This window comes from Monodelphis domestica, chromosome 3 (assembly GCF_027887165.1).
Source record: "Monodelphis domestica isolate mMonDom1 chromosome 3, mMonDom1.pri, whole genome shotgun sequence".
Lineage (NCBI taxonomy): Eukaryota > Metazoa > Chordata > Mammalia > Didelphimorphia > Didelphidae > Monodelphis > Monodelphis domestica.
This window is the reverse complement of record NC_077229.1, coordinates 324235575-324252773: the sequence shown is the minus strand read 5'-3', so window position 1 is coordinate 324252773 and position 17199 is coordinate 324235575. Positions and strand designations below refer to the sequence as shown.

The window sequence follows — 17199 nt, the reverse complement described above, 5'->3', positions numbered from 1 at the left end:
CCCATTTGGATTTTCTTGGCAAAAATATTGGAGTGGTTTGCCATTTTCTTCTCCAGCTCATTTTACAGATGAGGAACTAAGGTGAATAGCATTTGCTATTTGTGACTTGTCCAGGGTCACACAGCTAGTAAGTGTCTGAGGCCAGATTTGAAGTCTCTGGCACTCTATCTGCTATACCACCTGGCTGTTCATTAACTGCTCAGTTAAAATCTTAAATGAAGCTAAAAATGAAAGTTATCAGTTCCGAATTCTATGGTCATGCCCCTCAGAGTGCTCCGGATACAATCACAAATTTTTCAGCAACCTTTATCTAATTACCAGATTATCAAGGATGGACAACTTCCAAGGGGATTTCATAGTAGTTTGCTAGATGGAAAACCTATTTTTTTTTCTGCAGGGTTATTGTCAGCCCACTCTCCAAAATGTCATCTTCAAAACTTCTTTGGCCCCACTTACTAGTGTAACCAAACACAAGCCTATTGTATAAGAATGACTGAGTCACATGTATGATTCAGCAGAGCCCTGGATTCTGTCTCTGATAGTTTCACAGAGGGGAGTATTTCTTTACTTTGCTGTTAACTGCAAAAGTTCTAGGAGTTACTCTCTCTTCTATAAAAAAAAATCAGTTTTAATTTCTTTCACTTGTCAAGGATGCGCATTTCATTAATGTATCTACATGCTTAAAAAGAATTTCTTCACCATATACTACCTCTCTTTTTTCAGGTATGGAATTGCCAGTCTGTCGCTGCCATTACTGCTGCTACAGCTGCCCTGGTCTCAGATCCCCCACTGTTCTAGCTTCAGGAAAGGAGGCTGATACCAGCTGCCTTTTGAGAGGCACTGTAGCATAGGAATAAGGTTAGGAATAAGATAAAGCATTGTCACAGAGAAAAGAAGGCAAACGGGTGCTGGCTCCATCCTAAACTTGGGTTTGCCAGGGAGCCATAAGCTCATAGCTTGTGGGTGGGCAGAATATGGCCTCTTCTAGAAAAGTGTTCCAAAAATGAACTAGCTCTGGTGTTAAGGAGTATTAAGGAGAGGATCACACTACAATTTAATTCAACAAACATATAGTAAAGCATTTAATGTGATTTTCAGAACAGAGAGATGTGGAAATTTGTTTTGTTTGACAATGTGTATTTTTTACAAGGTGTTTTCCCCCTTTCCCCCCCATTTCAGTTTGAGAAGGTTAGGGGAAAATCTAAAGATAGGGTACCATCCTCCCCCAATAAAAAGAAAAAGAAAAAATATAATGGGCCACTGAAACATTTTTTCTAAATGCACAGAAGAGAACAGAAGGAAGTCCAAAAAGAATCACAAATAAGTAGGACAGCTTTAAAAGTTACATGTTATAATTGTACACATTTGAACCATGTTAGATTGTTTACTGTTTGATTGAGGAGAGAAGGGAGGATGAGAATTTAGAATTCAACATTAAAAAATAATTTAAATAATTTTTACATGTTATTGGGGAAAAGAAAATATTATTTTAAAAAGAAAATTATACATTGAATTGATTATATCAGAAAAAATTAAGATATATGAGTCACAATTTCACGTACAATTCTCTTCATGTATTTCTAGGTATGTATAAAATTTTGTTCATTTATTTAATGCTTAAGTTTATCATAAAAAATTAAATACATATATACACACATATAATATATGTATATAATTCATATCTTTAAAGGTGCCCACTATATGCCAGGTACCCCATCAGGCACTGGGAATACAAAGACAAAATTAAATAGTTTGCATTCTCAAGGAACTTGTAATCTTTTGGATTTCATTTGACCTTCAATAAGATCACTGCTGTGGTAGAAAGGAATAGTCTAAGAGATCTGGGTTTTAGCTCTAACTCTGTCATTAACTAATAAATCCTCTGTGCCCTTTTTTTTTTTTAATCTGCAAAATGGGATATTTCTCTTCTTCAACTCTCCTCTTAAAATCCCTAGTTCCCTTTCAAGGCTCAGATCAGATGCCAAGTTCAAGAAGTTTTTCAGTATTCCCCTAGTCATTCATATCCTTTTTATATATTTTTGGTGTATATCATATCACCCAGAGGGTTGGGAGGAAGTAGTTCTCACAAGGAGTTCTGGTCCAATTTAGGTCAGCCTTGTGGGAAAGCCTGACCCCAAAGAGGAGAGTCAAGCTTTTCTCATCTCTAGCTCCAGAGTTCCAAGGAAATATTATGAAGCAAAACTATGGTTCATGTCTAGAGTCTAGGGAACACCTTCTAGAATAGTATTCAGTATACAAAGTAGTAGTCAGGTATTGGACAGCTATGGATTTCTCCATCACAGGTGAAATGCTTAAAGCATAGACGACTCATAAGAATACATTAATAAAACAAGGTATGGTAACGGATCACTCCTATTATGCTTGTCAGCGAGGTAAAGACAATTTTGTAGGAACTGTTGCATGCACATTTCACTTTAATTTTTGTTGTCTTTCTTGGGCCTTCACAAGTCCAAAATCTCCTAACAAGCCAGAACACAGCTTTGGTTTTCTTAGTTATTTAGGTGGTCATCTCCAAAAAGTTGCTTTGGAAATTATCTCCTGCTCAGCAACCAGCATCCAAATCCAAAGTAGCTGCCAGGGTTGGAAACTTCCATATCTCAAGATCTCTGGTCACATCCTTAGAAGAAGAAACACAAGGTAGAAGAGAGAGTCAAGGGTCCACTTTGAAGCTTGTGTAGGCAAGCACATATGCTCATTGCCACATACATAGTAGCTATTGCTTCTAGGTCAGGAGGCAAGGGAGCCAGAACCCTTCCATCCTTGAAATTCCAAGGGAAAGTTCTGTCTAGATGTGTCCCAAAAGAGGCTACTTCAAAGGAAGCTTAAAGCCACCCCTTCTTGATCCTTGTAGTCCTTGTAGAGTGGAGAACTCTTCCTGGATGACTCCAATCTTCCTAAACTTAGCCCTAAATTATTAGGGCATTGCTATAGGTTACATATATCCTTTAGTAAGGTTCTAGACCTTGTGACCTACCAGAATTGAGTTAGTGTGTCTACTCAGCCCTATTATCCTATTCAACTGTATATACTTGTTGCTAGGCATGATTTATCTGCATGTTTTCCATGTAATATAAGCTTTTAGCATTATAGTTGAGATGGATCTTAGTGATCATCTAGTCCCATGGTGGCGAAACTATGTCATGCAAGCTAGAAGGGGCACTCAGAGTCCTCTCTGTGGGCATACCTGCTTTTGCCCTAACACAGAGTTTGCCAGAGTTCGTTACTAGAAAACCAGAGGGATGCTCTCTCTCTTCTCCACATGCACCTGAGGATATCACCCTCCCCTCTAAAAGGTTCACCATCTCTGATTTAGTCCAATGTAGAAATGCATCACTTCTGATGTATATTGATTTAGAACACCATGAATTAACATTATCTATGTTTTATTGTATTTTTATTTATTAAATATTTAAAATTAACATTTTAATTTGGTTTGGCAGCACTGGGAGTTTTGCAGCAAGAGGCAGCAAGAGTTTGATGCCTCTGTTTGATTCTAATTATTTGATAGAGAAGGAAACTGAGTCCCAGATAGGGAAAATTATTTGCCCAAGATCAACAGTGAACAAGTTGTCATAGCCAGGACTAGAATCCAGTTCTTCTAACTCTTAGGTCAGAGTTCATCCTCCAGCTCCACATTGCCTTTAGCCACTTTCAGTTATGAGATATCAAATGGGATTGTGAAAACTTTAAAATAGTATTCAAATGAAAGTAATTACTAGATTGTGGGATTTTGATTCACTTTCTCATTAGTGTCTTTCCTCTCTTCCTCTCCTCATCAACTCTTACTACTTCTAGGGAACAAGCCTTTACAAGGGCTTTCTTTCAAGGATCAGGTCACACTCTCTTACCCACTCAGGCACTGGAATTAGACTCTCTTCTTCAATCTTTTTGCCTTTAATTTGCTTCAAAACATAGAATACAAAGTATCTAATTGTTATATTAAACAGCATACTGTTTCAAGCAAGGATGTGAACTCTATGGTTTGAAATGTCAATTGTCCTGCTGACTTTGCCTGTTCCTGTAGAAATTGCTTCTTTGCTAGTGGCTACTAGGAGTGGCTTATCTTGATGTTTGCAATAAAGTACAAGCTTTAACATGAGTTTGTTAATCTGTCCCACTGTTCCTTACCAGACAAGCTTTCTTTTATGTTGTTTCTTTAAAACGGTACTTTCATTTCTGGCAAAAAAATATAAAAAGTTTGAGAATGTCCACATTTCATATGTAATGGAAAACAGTGGTTTTTCTTTTATTTGTTTTGGGGTCTAAATCAGACAGAAACTCAAAAGTCACAAGTATCACACCTGGGGTTATACAGAGAATTTGGTCACAGTATTCTCTTTCTCTCTCTCATCTTCCTTCCTCCCTTCCTTCCTCTTCCTTCCTTCCTTCCTTCCTTCCTTCCTTCCTTCCTTCCTTCCTTCCTTCCTTCCTTCCTTCCTTCCTTTCTTTCTTTCTTTCTTTCTTTCTTTCTTTCTTTCTTTCTTTCTTTCTTTCTTTCTTTCTTTCTTTCTTTCTTTCTTTCTTTCTTTCTTTCTTTCTTTCTTTCTTTCTTTCTTTCTTTCTTTCTTTCTTTCTTTCTACTTTTACCTCATGTCTTAGAATCAGTACTGCATATTGATTGGTTCCAAGGCAGAAGAGTAGTAAGGGTTAGGAAATGGGAGTTAACAGACTTGGTCAGGGTCACATAGCTAGGGAGTGAGTGAATCCAGATTTGAATCCAGCATCTATTATCTACAGGCCTGGCTCTCAATCCAGTGAATTACCTACCTTCTTCCCCTTCTCTCTCTGATTTCAATAAATGAAAAATGTGCTTTGAAGGAGGCTTTGTAAAAGTCTTTTCTTTCTATCTATAGTATCTATATTCTTCTATCTATAAGTATTTCATATCAAGCTGCATGTCCTGATTTGGGATCAGACAAATCTAATGACTATATTTGTAAGGAACAATACAATCTATCAATAGAAAAGAATCCCCAAGTTTCACTCTCCTTACTGTGATCTATAAGAACCTGCTAACTTTCATCTACTCTCAGTTGATGTAACAGGCACTGTAGCCACTTCAGTTATCCCCTTCATTTGTTAGAATTTTCTCTTTCTTCATGTCTTCATATATATTTTCATCTAAATGTCCTAACTCGCTCCACACCCAGTAAAGCTTCTTGAGGGCAGATACTTTTTCATTTTTTCTTTGTGTTACCTGCACTAGCTTAGTGCTGGACCCATAGGTTCTTAATAAATGCTTGTTGGAGAAACAAGCAAGACAGCTTTATATATTTTTTTTGTCTAATGATGTCTTCTCTAGTATGGGGAGAAAAGGGAAGGCGGGAGGGAGTTACTTGGGAATTTTAATGTAGCAAACAAATAAATAAATTTAAATTAAAAAAATAAATGCTTGTTGGATTGAATTGGAATGGGTGGGGGGAGAAGAGCCACTTTCATTCAACAATGTGAGGCATTCAACATTGCATTTTACTTTGTTGCAATGCTTTCCTTTAAAAATGTTTTTTAAGTGAAAAAATACTACAGCAAAAAGGCTTTTGTTGGAGAGGTCATTCATTGAGTAGCATCTCTGGTGTCAATTTCTTTTCTGAAGTTGCAGAGAATTTGTGGGTTCAGTTTCACTAAAGAACCCATATGATCAGCTGATTCAAGGATGTTAAAACGAATGGAATCTTGCACAATTTCAGATCTAGTCCCTTTTTTGGTCAGCAAGAGAAGGGGCTGGGAATGCCTTCCATGTATGTGTATTTGGATTGTGGTAGGGGAGAAAGTTGATCTAAAAAAGCACCAAATCTGTCCTATTCAAGTTATCAGCTATTTTTAAAAGTTTCTTTAGAGATGGGCCCTATACTTGGAAATTGACATTAGTCATAAAGAGGGACTGGCATTTCTGCTTTATTCATTCATTCAATCACAGTCATTCATTCTGTATCTCTTTACCAGCCAATTTCACATGGAGGTTTGAAGGAAGTTCCATACCCCATCCCAATCCTTCACTCACATTACCTCGCTCTTGCTTCGATCCTTTCCTACTATCTTCCTGGTGTGGCTTTCCGGGTAGAGTGTGTACTACTCTAAACAGCACGAGAACTTCGTGAATGCGGGCCAGGGTGGAGGCGGGAGGTGGGAGGGGGGACACCCCCCACCCCACCCCGTTTTCATAAATGGCCAGATGCACAAGATTTCCCAATACCTTTCATCTCTTACCCCTTCCTCTCATTAACCCTGGGCATTCAGTAGTAAAGACCCCTGCCAAAGGTGCCAGGAACTACAGGTGCCAGAGGATCTCCATTTCCTCCCCTTGCCCATTAAGACTGATTGGCCTACGAGCCCCCGGATGCCACGCCACCTGCTTTTTCTCCGTCGGCTGCCCCACGAAGCGGGACTTTCTTCTTTTCACGGTAGTTCGCTCTTGGCCAGAGCGGCAACCCAAGTTGGGGGTGAAGAAGGGCCGAAGAGAGCGCAGTGAGGAGCGGCTTTCTGGCTCCTTCCCTGAAGAGGAGAGTAGAATTAAGAAGAGAGGGAGATAAAGGGTCAGTTACTTCCCCTAGAAGGGCGAGAAGTAGGGAAGGGTGGGGTGGGGAACTCGGCACCCCTCTTCCCGGCTTCCTTAACCGAGGCCTCCTCTCTGGCATGATACCCCAGAATAGGAAGAACCCCGCTCGGGTTCTCCAAGTGCGAGAGGCACAGGCGGTGCAATCTCCGAACTCCAAGGGCAGCGGCTAATGGGGAGGGGCTGCGTCCGAGAAGGGCGGGGGCTGGCAGGGGGGGCGCGCCTTGCCTCTCAGGCGATTTGGGGGCCGCCTCTTCCACCCTCCTCTCTGAGGAGCCTGTTCACTCTCCCTGGGGACCAAGTCAAGTTACTGTAGCCGCTTTTGCTGTCCCTGTTCTATAGTTGCTGCCTTCGGGTGGGGAGAAGCCTTCACGATGCGGACCCTCTCGAGTGGCCTTTGGATGGCACTTTGGGGACTGGCGCGCCTTTGGGCTGGTGCCCAAGCGGGCTGCTCAGAAGTGGGGCGGTGCTGCCCTGGGCGGGACGCCACCTGCTTTGGCCGGGGCTGGAGGCTGGACAGGGTCTATGGGACGTGCTATTGCGACCAAGCGTGTCAGCTCACTGGGGACTGCTGCTTCGACTACTCCAGGGCGTGCCCAGGTAGGGAGGTGGGCAAGCTCGGGGCAGGGGCGTGATGCGGCTGAAGGGGGAAGCCCGCGCCCCGGGACTTGAGTGGCATCTCTCTCTCCTAAGGGAGGGTACCGTATACTTCCGCCTGCCCCTTGTGGATCTGGCCAACCCTCAGTACTACCCTGAGATGTGCGGAGCTGCCAGAGTGGGGGCCCCTTCTCAAGGCCCAAAGAATTCTCGGATGTGACTCAGGCTTAGAGGAGTCAGGGCAGTGCTTCCCACCAACTCGGAGAAATTCCATTGAACCACTTGGGGGAAAAACTAGAGACCAATCCAGTGGTTCAGTAGGACTTTCTGGGGTCATAGTTTGGGGGTTTGGAGGGGGAGGGGAATGGGAGAGGAGACAAGGATGAAAAAAATATCCTACGTACATAGAAATACGTGTGCAAATAGACATTATAATGCTAGTGCTTGCTTTTGTAGATGTCCTATCATTCACCTATTTTCTTTCTCCAGATATTCTCCTTAGGTACCTGCCTCAGAAATATGGAGGGGTGGGAAGTTCTCTTTTCAATCGGGACAGATTTACAAATGAAGGAGTCTTAGAAGTCAGCTACTACTTAGACCACACTGCAATTAGTATGGTGAAAGGAAAAGATCCTAGAATGGAAGTTAGCAAACCCAGGCTGGCATCCAAAGGGAAAAGGTTCTCCCTACATTTTTTAGATATCATGGGCAAGTTAAAAAAAAAAAAACAACAAAAAACCTTTTACTTTCTTAATAACAACTTAGTCACAGCTCTAAGAAGGGTAAGGACTAGAAAAAACAGAGTTAAGTGATTTGCCCAGGACCACACAGCTAGGAAGTGTCTGAGGCCTGATTTGAACCTAGGACCTCCTGACTCCAGGCCTGGACCAATATTCACTGTGCCTCCATAGCTGCCCCTAGCAAAGTATTTTGGAGCCTCAATTTCCTCATTTTTAAAAAGTGGTTGGGATTCTTTCATGACCTATATCTTAGGTGCTATGTAAATGTAAGTTGTAATTAATAACAGAATCCAGTTTGTTATAGTAGAAGTTGTACCTTTAAAATAGCTTCCCACCACAGAACTAAATATAATATGATTGATGGCACTTGCTTTCTGGGTGACTTTGCATCTCTTGTTTCTCCTCTGAAAATGAGGGGTTGAATTAGATCTCTCAGACACCTTTTACTTCTCATTCCTATGGCTTTTTAACCCTTTAACCTGATAAAAAACCTTCTACTTTTGGGGACTGCACTGGTCTAATACAAACCTTACAATGCAACACAGAAATGTGGGCTGTTTGGAGGAGCTGATGCAGAGTTCTTTCTCCACTCACAAAGTGACTCCCACTGTCCCATTTTTTCCTGCATGAAGCAAAACTCAGGTCCAACACCTACATCATTTCATTCAGTAATTCACTGACATGCCTACTATGTGCAAAGCACTGTTTTCACTAGGTTATGTGGTTCCAATGATAGGATGTAGGCTCAACTCTTAACAGCTTACGGCCTAACAGAGACATACAAAAATACTGTGACACAAGAAAGACTGAAGTAAGTGCAAAGGATATAGCTAGTCAAAGTGCTCTGAGAAATTTGAGGCCTGAAAGACTTCCTGGAGGAGTTACTATAAGTGGAATCTTAAAGGAAGAGAAGGATTTCAACACACAAAAGAATGTAAGATGGCCCAAAGAAGGGAGAAGAAGAAGAGAATGGAAGAAAGCTAAGAGGGATGGGGGAATAAGCAGGACAATTTTGTTACTATTTTGATAAACTTACTCTAAAGCCTTTTAAAAACTGTAAAGGAAACTCAGAAACTTTACACACAAGTTTCCTGGTTTTACTTGTGTGTTGAAATGTTTATGCTTGTTGAATTTTAAGATGAAATTGAAAAGAAAATAATAATGATAATAATTAATAACAAGTACAAGACACTGTAAGAAATGCTTTGCATATATCTTATTCAATTCTTATAACAACTCTGGGAGGTAGGTACTATTATTAACCCCCATTTTACTGTTGAGGAAACTGGGGCAAATAGATTAAGTGAGTTCCCAAGGTCACAAAGCTAGGAAGTACCTGAGGCCAATTAGAACTCTGGTCTTCCTGATGCCAGGCTCTATTGACCCATCTAGAATTAAAGATGTGATGGGGTAGACTAAAAATGAGTGTGGAGATTAGTTCACTTTAGCTAGAATGTAGAACACTGAAATATCTGAGTTATGTAGCATGGGGTAACTCTTGGAATGGGAACTGACTGTATGCCATCTTAGCAGGTAACTCAGGGGACTGAGTCAGAAAGGTTAGGTGACTTATCCAGAGTCACGGTGTTATTCATTGGCATTGAACTTGAGTCTTCTGACTCTAATCCAATACTTTATTCACCACATATATGAGATACAACTGGAAAGATTGGGTGTAATGATATGGTTCAATGATCTAGGAGAGATGAAATGAAGACTAGCTCTAGCCTGAGAATGGTGATTGTGTCCTCATGTTTATGACCCACTCCTTATTTTGCCTAAGATGCTGATAGCCCTGCATTGAAGTCTTTATATTAAGTTATTCTCACTGCTACAGTTCTCACTTTGGATAAATGGAGGTGAGAATTTGAAGGTGAAAAAAAGGAGATGAGAATGGGAGGAAATAAGTACTTATTAACCTATGCTAGGTGCTGTGATAAGCAACTTTACAAATATTATCTCATTTGATCCCAACAACAACCCTGTGAGGTAGGTGCTATTATGATCATCATTTTATAACTAAGTAAGTCATACAGAGCTTAAAAGACTTGGCAGGGTCATAGAGCTACTAAGTGTCTGAGGCCATTTTTGAGCTCTGACACCAGATAGGTGCTCTATCTACCACATGACTGAGCTACCTCTGATAAGTGATCCTCTGAAGAATAAGCCCAGTGCAAGAGTAAAGTTATAACCAGCAAAAGAAGAAATGAAATTTTTTCTTGCTTACTATTTTGGAAATTACCATTCTCTTCCACCTTTGAAGGATGTCAGCAGTAGTGACAGAAGGAACCATCGTGGTGTTGTGATATTCCAATGTATGATATTCCAATGAAAATTTCACTGATTCCTACACTTGACTCATCCTCCAAATTTCCCCATTTCTGTTGAATGCATAATCATTCCTCCAGTCATCCAGATTCAAAGCTTTGGAGTTATCCTTGACTCTTCTTTTTTTCCCTTTGCATTTGCAATCAGTTGGCAGGTTTCATCAATTCTACCTCCACACCATCTCTTGATTTCCCTTCTCTCCACTCACACACTAATTGTCCTAATTCAGTCACATATTTTGGGATTGTTGCAATAAACTATGAATTGATTCCTCCTGTTTTTAGGTTCTTCTCATTCTAATCCATTTACCACACAACTGCCAAATCAAAACAGTTTCAGATCATGTCCAAGAAACCTCAGTGGTTCTCTTTTGCCTCTATGGTTGACATTTAAAGTCATTCTCTCTCCCAATCAGATTCACATTCACCATTCTAATCATATTTCATGTTATTTCCTTCTCAGACACTTTCCAGAGTAGTCTGTGATCTGTTTGCCAAATTCAATATTCATCTCTGATTTCTGTACCTTTGCACAGATTTACTCACATGCCTAGACCTCCTTTCTCACCTTGATAGCTTAGAATTCTTAGCTTCTTTCATGACTCATAGGGTCATACATTTAGAATTGGGAGGGAGTTTAGAGACCATCTTGTCCAACCCCCTCATTTAACAGATAAGGAACTGGAGCAAGTAGAGGGTAACTGACATGCCTAGCAGCCCATAGCTAGTAAGTGTTCCAGATATGAATTCAGGTTCTCCTGACTCCCAAGTCTAGCACCCTGTCCATCATAGCTCAAGACTGAGCCACCTCCCATGTAAGGGCTTTCCTGAACCAAAAAAGTAATTTTAGTGCTCTAATGACTTCAAATCATCCTGTTTGTATTGATGCACCCATTGTCTTTTGCCTCTATTCTGTTCCCAAGTCAAATGTAAGTTAATAGAGCACAAGAGACTTTCATTTTGGTTTCTTCTATCTAGTAGCTACTACAGTGTTTTGCATATGTTGTCCTTCAGTTGTTTTCAGCCATGCCTGGCTCTCTTTGACCCCCTTTTGGGTTTTCTTGGCAAAGATACTAGAATGGTTTGCCATTTCCTTCTCTAGTTCACTGTATGGATGAAGAACTGGGGCAAATAATGTTAAGTGATTTGCCCAGGGTCACAAAGCTGTAAGTGTCTGAGGCTGGATTTGAACTCAGGAAGATGAGTCTTCCTAATTTCAAACCCAGTACTACATCCACTGCCGCCTCTTAGCTGCCCTCTTTAGTATAGCTGGTATTTAATAAATGTTTATTGGATTGATTGATCCTGATTGAGCTTGACCCATAATGCTTTCACAATTCAGCTATTTCTAACTATTTTCTTCTTGAAGATAAAGCTAGATAACAAGCAGGCTTATCAAATTGCTCAGCAGACTCAAGATCTAAGGAAATCACTCAGTTGAAGAACATTAAGTGACAAAGACAAAAGGATCTCAAAACCTTGATTGTAGTTGAAGTTTTGCTGTATGTATTCAAGATATCAATTTCCCCCCAATGTTTAAGGTACTATGGATAATTAATTGTTTTTAAGCTCAGAATTCAAAATTATTTCTGTTTGCATTAATTAATTTCACAACTCAGTGACGGACATCTTTTTAGTGAGGGATTCTTCCTGAGTTTTATTGTTGTTTTGCATTAAACTTGTATTTCATTGGGTTAGGTAACTCCCTGTGAGGAAACTCTCCCTCTTGTAGCCAGAGAGCTGCTTAGGGGTATTTGGGGTTAAGTGATTATCTTCCTATCCACTATAAGGGAAGGCCTTGGACTCAGGATTTCTTGATCCTGGGACCAGCTCTCTACCAGTACAGCATGCTCCTTTTCTTTGATTGTTGTCTGGCACCAGTTTCCTTTTTTCCTTTTGTCTAGGGATTCAACCCCTACTATGCTGCTAGAAGACCTGTGGGAATAAATTCCTGTAGAAGATTGAGTACAACTCCCACCACAGAACTTCAACCCTTCTTCCATGAATGTTACTTTCTTCCTTTCTTTTGCCACCAACCTAAACCTGACCCCTAGGACATCTGCCTTCTTTTGGACTGGTGTTGGCAAATTTTCCTTTCTTTAATCCAACAAAGATAAGGTCAAGGTTAAAAGGTTTACTAAGGAATTAGAGAAACAAAATAAACAAAAAAAGTATGTGCAAAAGTATCAGACTATGGTATGCTAACGGCATAATTTTCCATTTAACCCATCAAATCCCATTTTGGTTGAAATGAAAGGAAAGAGAATTTTATTGACAGCTGGAACAGAGGGGTCAGGGGAGTGATTTCAGGTTACTTGTGGAGAGGGGTCTTGTGGAGAGAGAAGATATTAGAAATCCTTCATGGAAGAAGCATTTGTTTAAGACTGTTTGGTACTAAGGATACAGACAAAATCAAAACATTCTACTTGGGGAAAGCAATATTCAGACAGATAATCTAATGTACAATATTTTGTTATTGTCATTTAGCTGTTTCAGTTGGTGCCTGGCTCTTCCTGACCCCATTGGGGGTTTCCTTGGCAAAGATTCTGAAGTGGTTTACCATTTCTTTTTCTAAATCATCTGACAGATGAGGAAACTGAGGCAAAAGGTTAAGTGACTTGCCCATGGTCACCTAACTATTAAGTGTCTGAGCCCAGATTTGAACTCAGGAAGATGCATTTGCCTGACTTTAGGCCTTGTACTGTACTCACTTTGCCAATATATGCCCTGTAAATTAAAAGTAATTTTTATGGGGGGGACATAGGCAACTGGCAGGATCAGAAAGGTCTTTGGGGGAAGTGGGACTTGAGCCAAGTTTTGTTAGAAGCTAGGGAATCCAAGGCGTACAGGAGGAGAGAGAGAACATTCTCTTAAGGAAGCTGTTTTTGGCTTCCTAGAGAGCAATTCTTTAAAAGATCCTAGTTACAAAACTCCCACAATCTGCATATGGTCAACATAAAATCCTCATTTTCAGTCTAGGAAGGTGGAAAAGTTAGAACAAAGAGCAAACCCACAATTCTCAACCTCAGTGTAGGGCTTTGTGATAAGTAATAGAGGAGATGACCCTGCCATCTGGAAGTACTCAAATAAACTGAAGTTCTTAGAGAAAAAAATTCATAACAACTATATGCAGGGGAAAATTCTTGTTAGGAGTGTTTAAGAGGAAAATGAAGCCAGAAAAGAAATATGTATTTTCTAGGATTTTTGTCTTAAGCCTATCCAGCATCCCTCAATATTCTCTGTTAATATTTTCAAGACTGTCAGAAAGCTATGTTAACTTGGAGAGGGGGAAAAAAAGAAAGAAAAGAAAGAAGATTTTTAAAAGACTTTAAAAGAATTATTTTGAACTTGACCATTTTTGACAATATGAATATTTACAAATACAAAAAAGGGCTGAAATGGGATTTCAAATGAAATTGTGAATCTACTATATACAGCTTAGGATTTTTAAAGTTGATTTCAACTTTAACATGGTGTGTCAACATTTCTCTTCTTGTCTGCATGCCCTTCTGAGAATACAGATATTTAGGATGGTTTCTTATCAGCATGCCCACTGAGCTTACAGATAAAAGACCTGCTGTGCCCTTTCTGACAGTGGTTATCGGGAATATGGGACCTATAGAGAACTGATTTATCTGCAATGATTTATATTTTTTATTATGGTTTTAGATAATGTACATAGTAATATTGTATAGTAGAACACCTGGACAGAGAGAAAATAGATGAGGAGTTGGGGAAATGGATCACAAGCCTGCCAAAGAAGGATGCTATAGTAATGATAGGGAACTTCAATTATCTGTACATCTGGAGGCCTCTCTCTGCCAAGAGCAGAGCTAATGATTTCTTGGCTCACCTTAATGATATTTTTATCTATTAAAAGTGGCGGGAAAAAGCAATTGCTATTCTGGCCTTGATTCTCACCAGTGAGGAAGAACTGGTTCCTGAAGCAGAAAAGATAGGATCATGAGGAGGGAAGTGACCCTTCCATTTTAGAATTGTAAAAGAAAAGGAGAAAAAAATGTGAGCAGAGTTTGATATGTATTCTAACCAGTTGGAGATCAGTCATCAAAGCTCTTAGAGAAAGGATAGTTAGATCCCATGGATTAAACTTATGTATGAGTAGTAAGCCCAAGAGGATGGGTTGGAAGTTTCAAGAATGAAATTCTGAAGATACAAGAAAGAACAATTCTGTCGAAGAACAAAAGGGAAATTGGTTTAAAAACCATTAATGTTGAACAATTTAGAATTGTAAGCAGCATCTAGAGAAGACAGGAAACAAGAGAATGGAAAATGAATATGAAAGTGTGGCATAGTGTCAGGTTCACTAAAGATGAAGAGAGCTAAGGACAAAAAAGAGGCAGATTTATTTACTGCTCTGATGAGGACAAGAAAGGATAAAAATGATAGCACTGCTAGGAGTAGATTAGGTAGTGAACAAGTGGACAGAAAGGTAAGCTGTTTCTGCCCATTTCCATTCATTTTTTTTTGCAATGGAGGATGATTTTTGAACTGGAAAGGACTGAACAACCAAAAAAAATGGCTCAGAAAGGAGTTAAAATCTAAGATAAGTAGGGAGATAGTAAAAACTAAACTTAATTGCCCTTTAAAGTTTGAAGTCACCAGACCCAAGGAACTATGTCCCAGGTACTGAAAGAACTAGTGGGTATGATTGCTGAGCAATGATATTTGAACAATTATGAAGGGATACAGTATTGGAGAAAAGTAAATGTCCCAGTTTTTAGGAAGGAGAAGAGTGAAGCCTTTAAGATTTAGACCAGTGTGGTTCACTTTTGATTTCTTGAAAAAATCTAGCATATAGCATATAGCATGAATGAATATCCAGGAAAGGAAGCTGGGATCATTAAAAAAAATAACATCGTTTCACCAAGAACTGGTGATGGTAGACTAACTTAATTTTTTTGACGTGGTCATAAAATTGGTAGATAAGAGCATTGATAAACATAGAGTTTTATCAAGGGATTTGAAAATATCTCTCATGTTTTACTTGTGGTTAAAATGGAGAAATGTAGGTTAGACGAATTTGGATATGGTTAAATGCCTGAACCCAATCATTAGTTCCTAATGTCAGCTTAGACAGAGCTCCCTAGTAGAGTAACTTGAGTATCTGTGTCTGGTCTTGTGCTGTCAGCATTTTAAAAAATGACTTAGAAAGAGACGGGAGGTTCTGGGTTCAAATATGATCTCAGACATTTCCTAGCTGTGTGACCCTGAACAAGTCACTTGACCCCCATTGCCTAGCCCTTACCATTCTTCTGCCTTGGAACCAATACACAGAATTGATTCCAAGATGGAAGGTAAGGGTTTAAAAAAATGACTTAGAAGGTGGCATAGATGACATAATTACAAAATTTACATAAAAAATAAATTAGGAGTAACAGCTAACTAATAAGTTAAGTGAGAGGATTTCCAAAGACTTTAATAGGTATAGGATATATTATAATCTAAGGATAAGATATTTAATAGGGTTAATATAGGGGAAAATATATTATAGTATTTCACCTGGGGTTTTAAAAAGAAGTTTTAAAAATTCAATATGGGAGAGTCATGGTTAGAAAGCAGTTTGTCTGAGAAAGATTTTGTATTTTTAGTGGATGGAAATCACAAAATGAATCAATAGTGGGATAGCTCCAAACCAGTTCCATCTTTAATAGCATTAAGAAAGACATAAGGCAACTGTGTAGCACAATGGATAGAGGGTCAATTTGGGAGTCAAGAGGACCCAAGTTCAAATTTGAATTCAGATACTTACTAGCTGTATGATCCTGGGCAAGCTACTAAACCCTGTTTGCCTCAGTTTCCTCAACTGGAAAATGAGTTAGAGAAGGAAATGGCAAATCATTCCAGTATTTTTGCCAAGAAAACCCCAAAAGGAATCACTAAGAGTTAAACGTGACTAAAAATGATTCAATGACAAGAAGAAAGATGTATCTGGAAGGAAAGAGTTAATAATGCTGCTGTATTTTATCTGGATTATTATGTTCTTTTCTGAGTTCTTTATTTTAGGAAGGACCTTGAGAAGCTAGAGAGCATACAGAGAAGTGACTGGATTGATAAAAACCCCTGAGATCATAAATATCAGGAATAGATGAAAGTTAGAGGGTAGTGATGAGACCTGCCTTCAATTATTTTGAAGCTATCAAGTGGAAGAGGCAGAACCAGAAGGAAGAGAGAAATTGCAAAAGAGAAAGATTTAGTTGTCAATTCAATTCAAATAACAGTTATTAAGGACCTACTGTGTGCCTGTCACCACACAGTAGGCTTAAAAGAAACAATCTTTAAAAATGAAAGCAATCTCAGCCCTCAGGGATGCCAGATAGAATGTTTGCATGTTCAGAAAGATTTCTCTTCCTGAATTCGAATCTGTTTTCAGACATTACTAGCTGTGTGTCCCTGGGCAAATCATTTAACCCTCTTTGTCTCAGTTTCCTCATCTGTAAAAATGAACTAGAGAAGGAAATAAGTAAGTTACTTCAGTATCTTTGCAAAGAAAAACTTAAATGGGGGCATGAAGAGATGGAAACAACTAAACAACTATGACAATAACAACATCTCTTCTCAAAGAACTTATATTCTTGGGGGAGAGGCAGAAAAAAACATTATAAAAATAAGTAAATATAAAATATTTGTAAAGTAACCTTAAGTTAATTTTTTGGGAGAATTGTATGGATATAGCCATGGTGGTAGTGGTGGTGGTGGAGCTAATAGCCCTGAAGATTAGGACAAGTAGGTGAAACTTTAGCTGAGCCTTGAATAGAGCTCGAGTTTCTAAGGAGATGAGGGAGGTCATGGAGGTATGGGAGATAAATAGTCTGTGTGTAAAGACATAAAGATGGCAGATGGAGAGTCTTGTCTGGGGAACAGCAAGTAAGCTCATTGAATCAGTATGGAGAGTACAGTAGAGTACGTGGAATGGAAGGGGAGATAATGGAAAAAATAAATA

The 17199-nt window shown here is 39.3% G+C and overlaps 1 protein-coding gene and 1 long non-coding RNA gene across 2 annotated transcripts in view; one reads left to right on the top strand and one right to left on the bottom strand.

The window, feature by feature from the left end:
* Positions 1–1053: 1053 nt before the first annotated feature.
* Positions 1054–6509, bottom strand: LOC103105571 (uncharacterized). The gene is made up of 2 exons (XR_001628677.2): positions 6371–6509; positions 1054–2638 (listed from the first exon to the last, which is right to left on the bottom strand). It is a non-coding gene; the product is annotated as an uncharacterized LOC103105571 (long non-coding RNA).
* SBSPON (somatomedin B and thrombospondin type 1 domain containing) overlaps positions 6425–17199 on the top strand; it is a 57851-nt gene continuing 47076 nt past the window's right edge. Inside the window, exons 1-2 of the mRNA XM_001378353.4 lie at positions 6425–6554; positions 6917–7174. Coding sequence (XP_001378390.1) covers positions 6949–7174 — 226 coding nt within the window. The 5' untranslated portion in view covers positions 6425–6554; positions 6917–6948. The remainder of the gene's footprint in view (positions 6555–6916; positions 7175–17199) is intronic.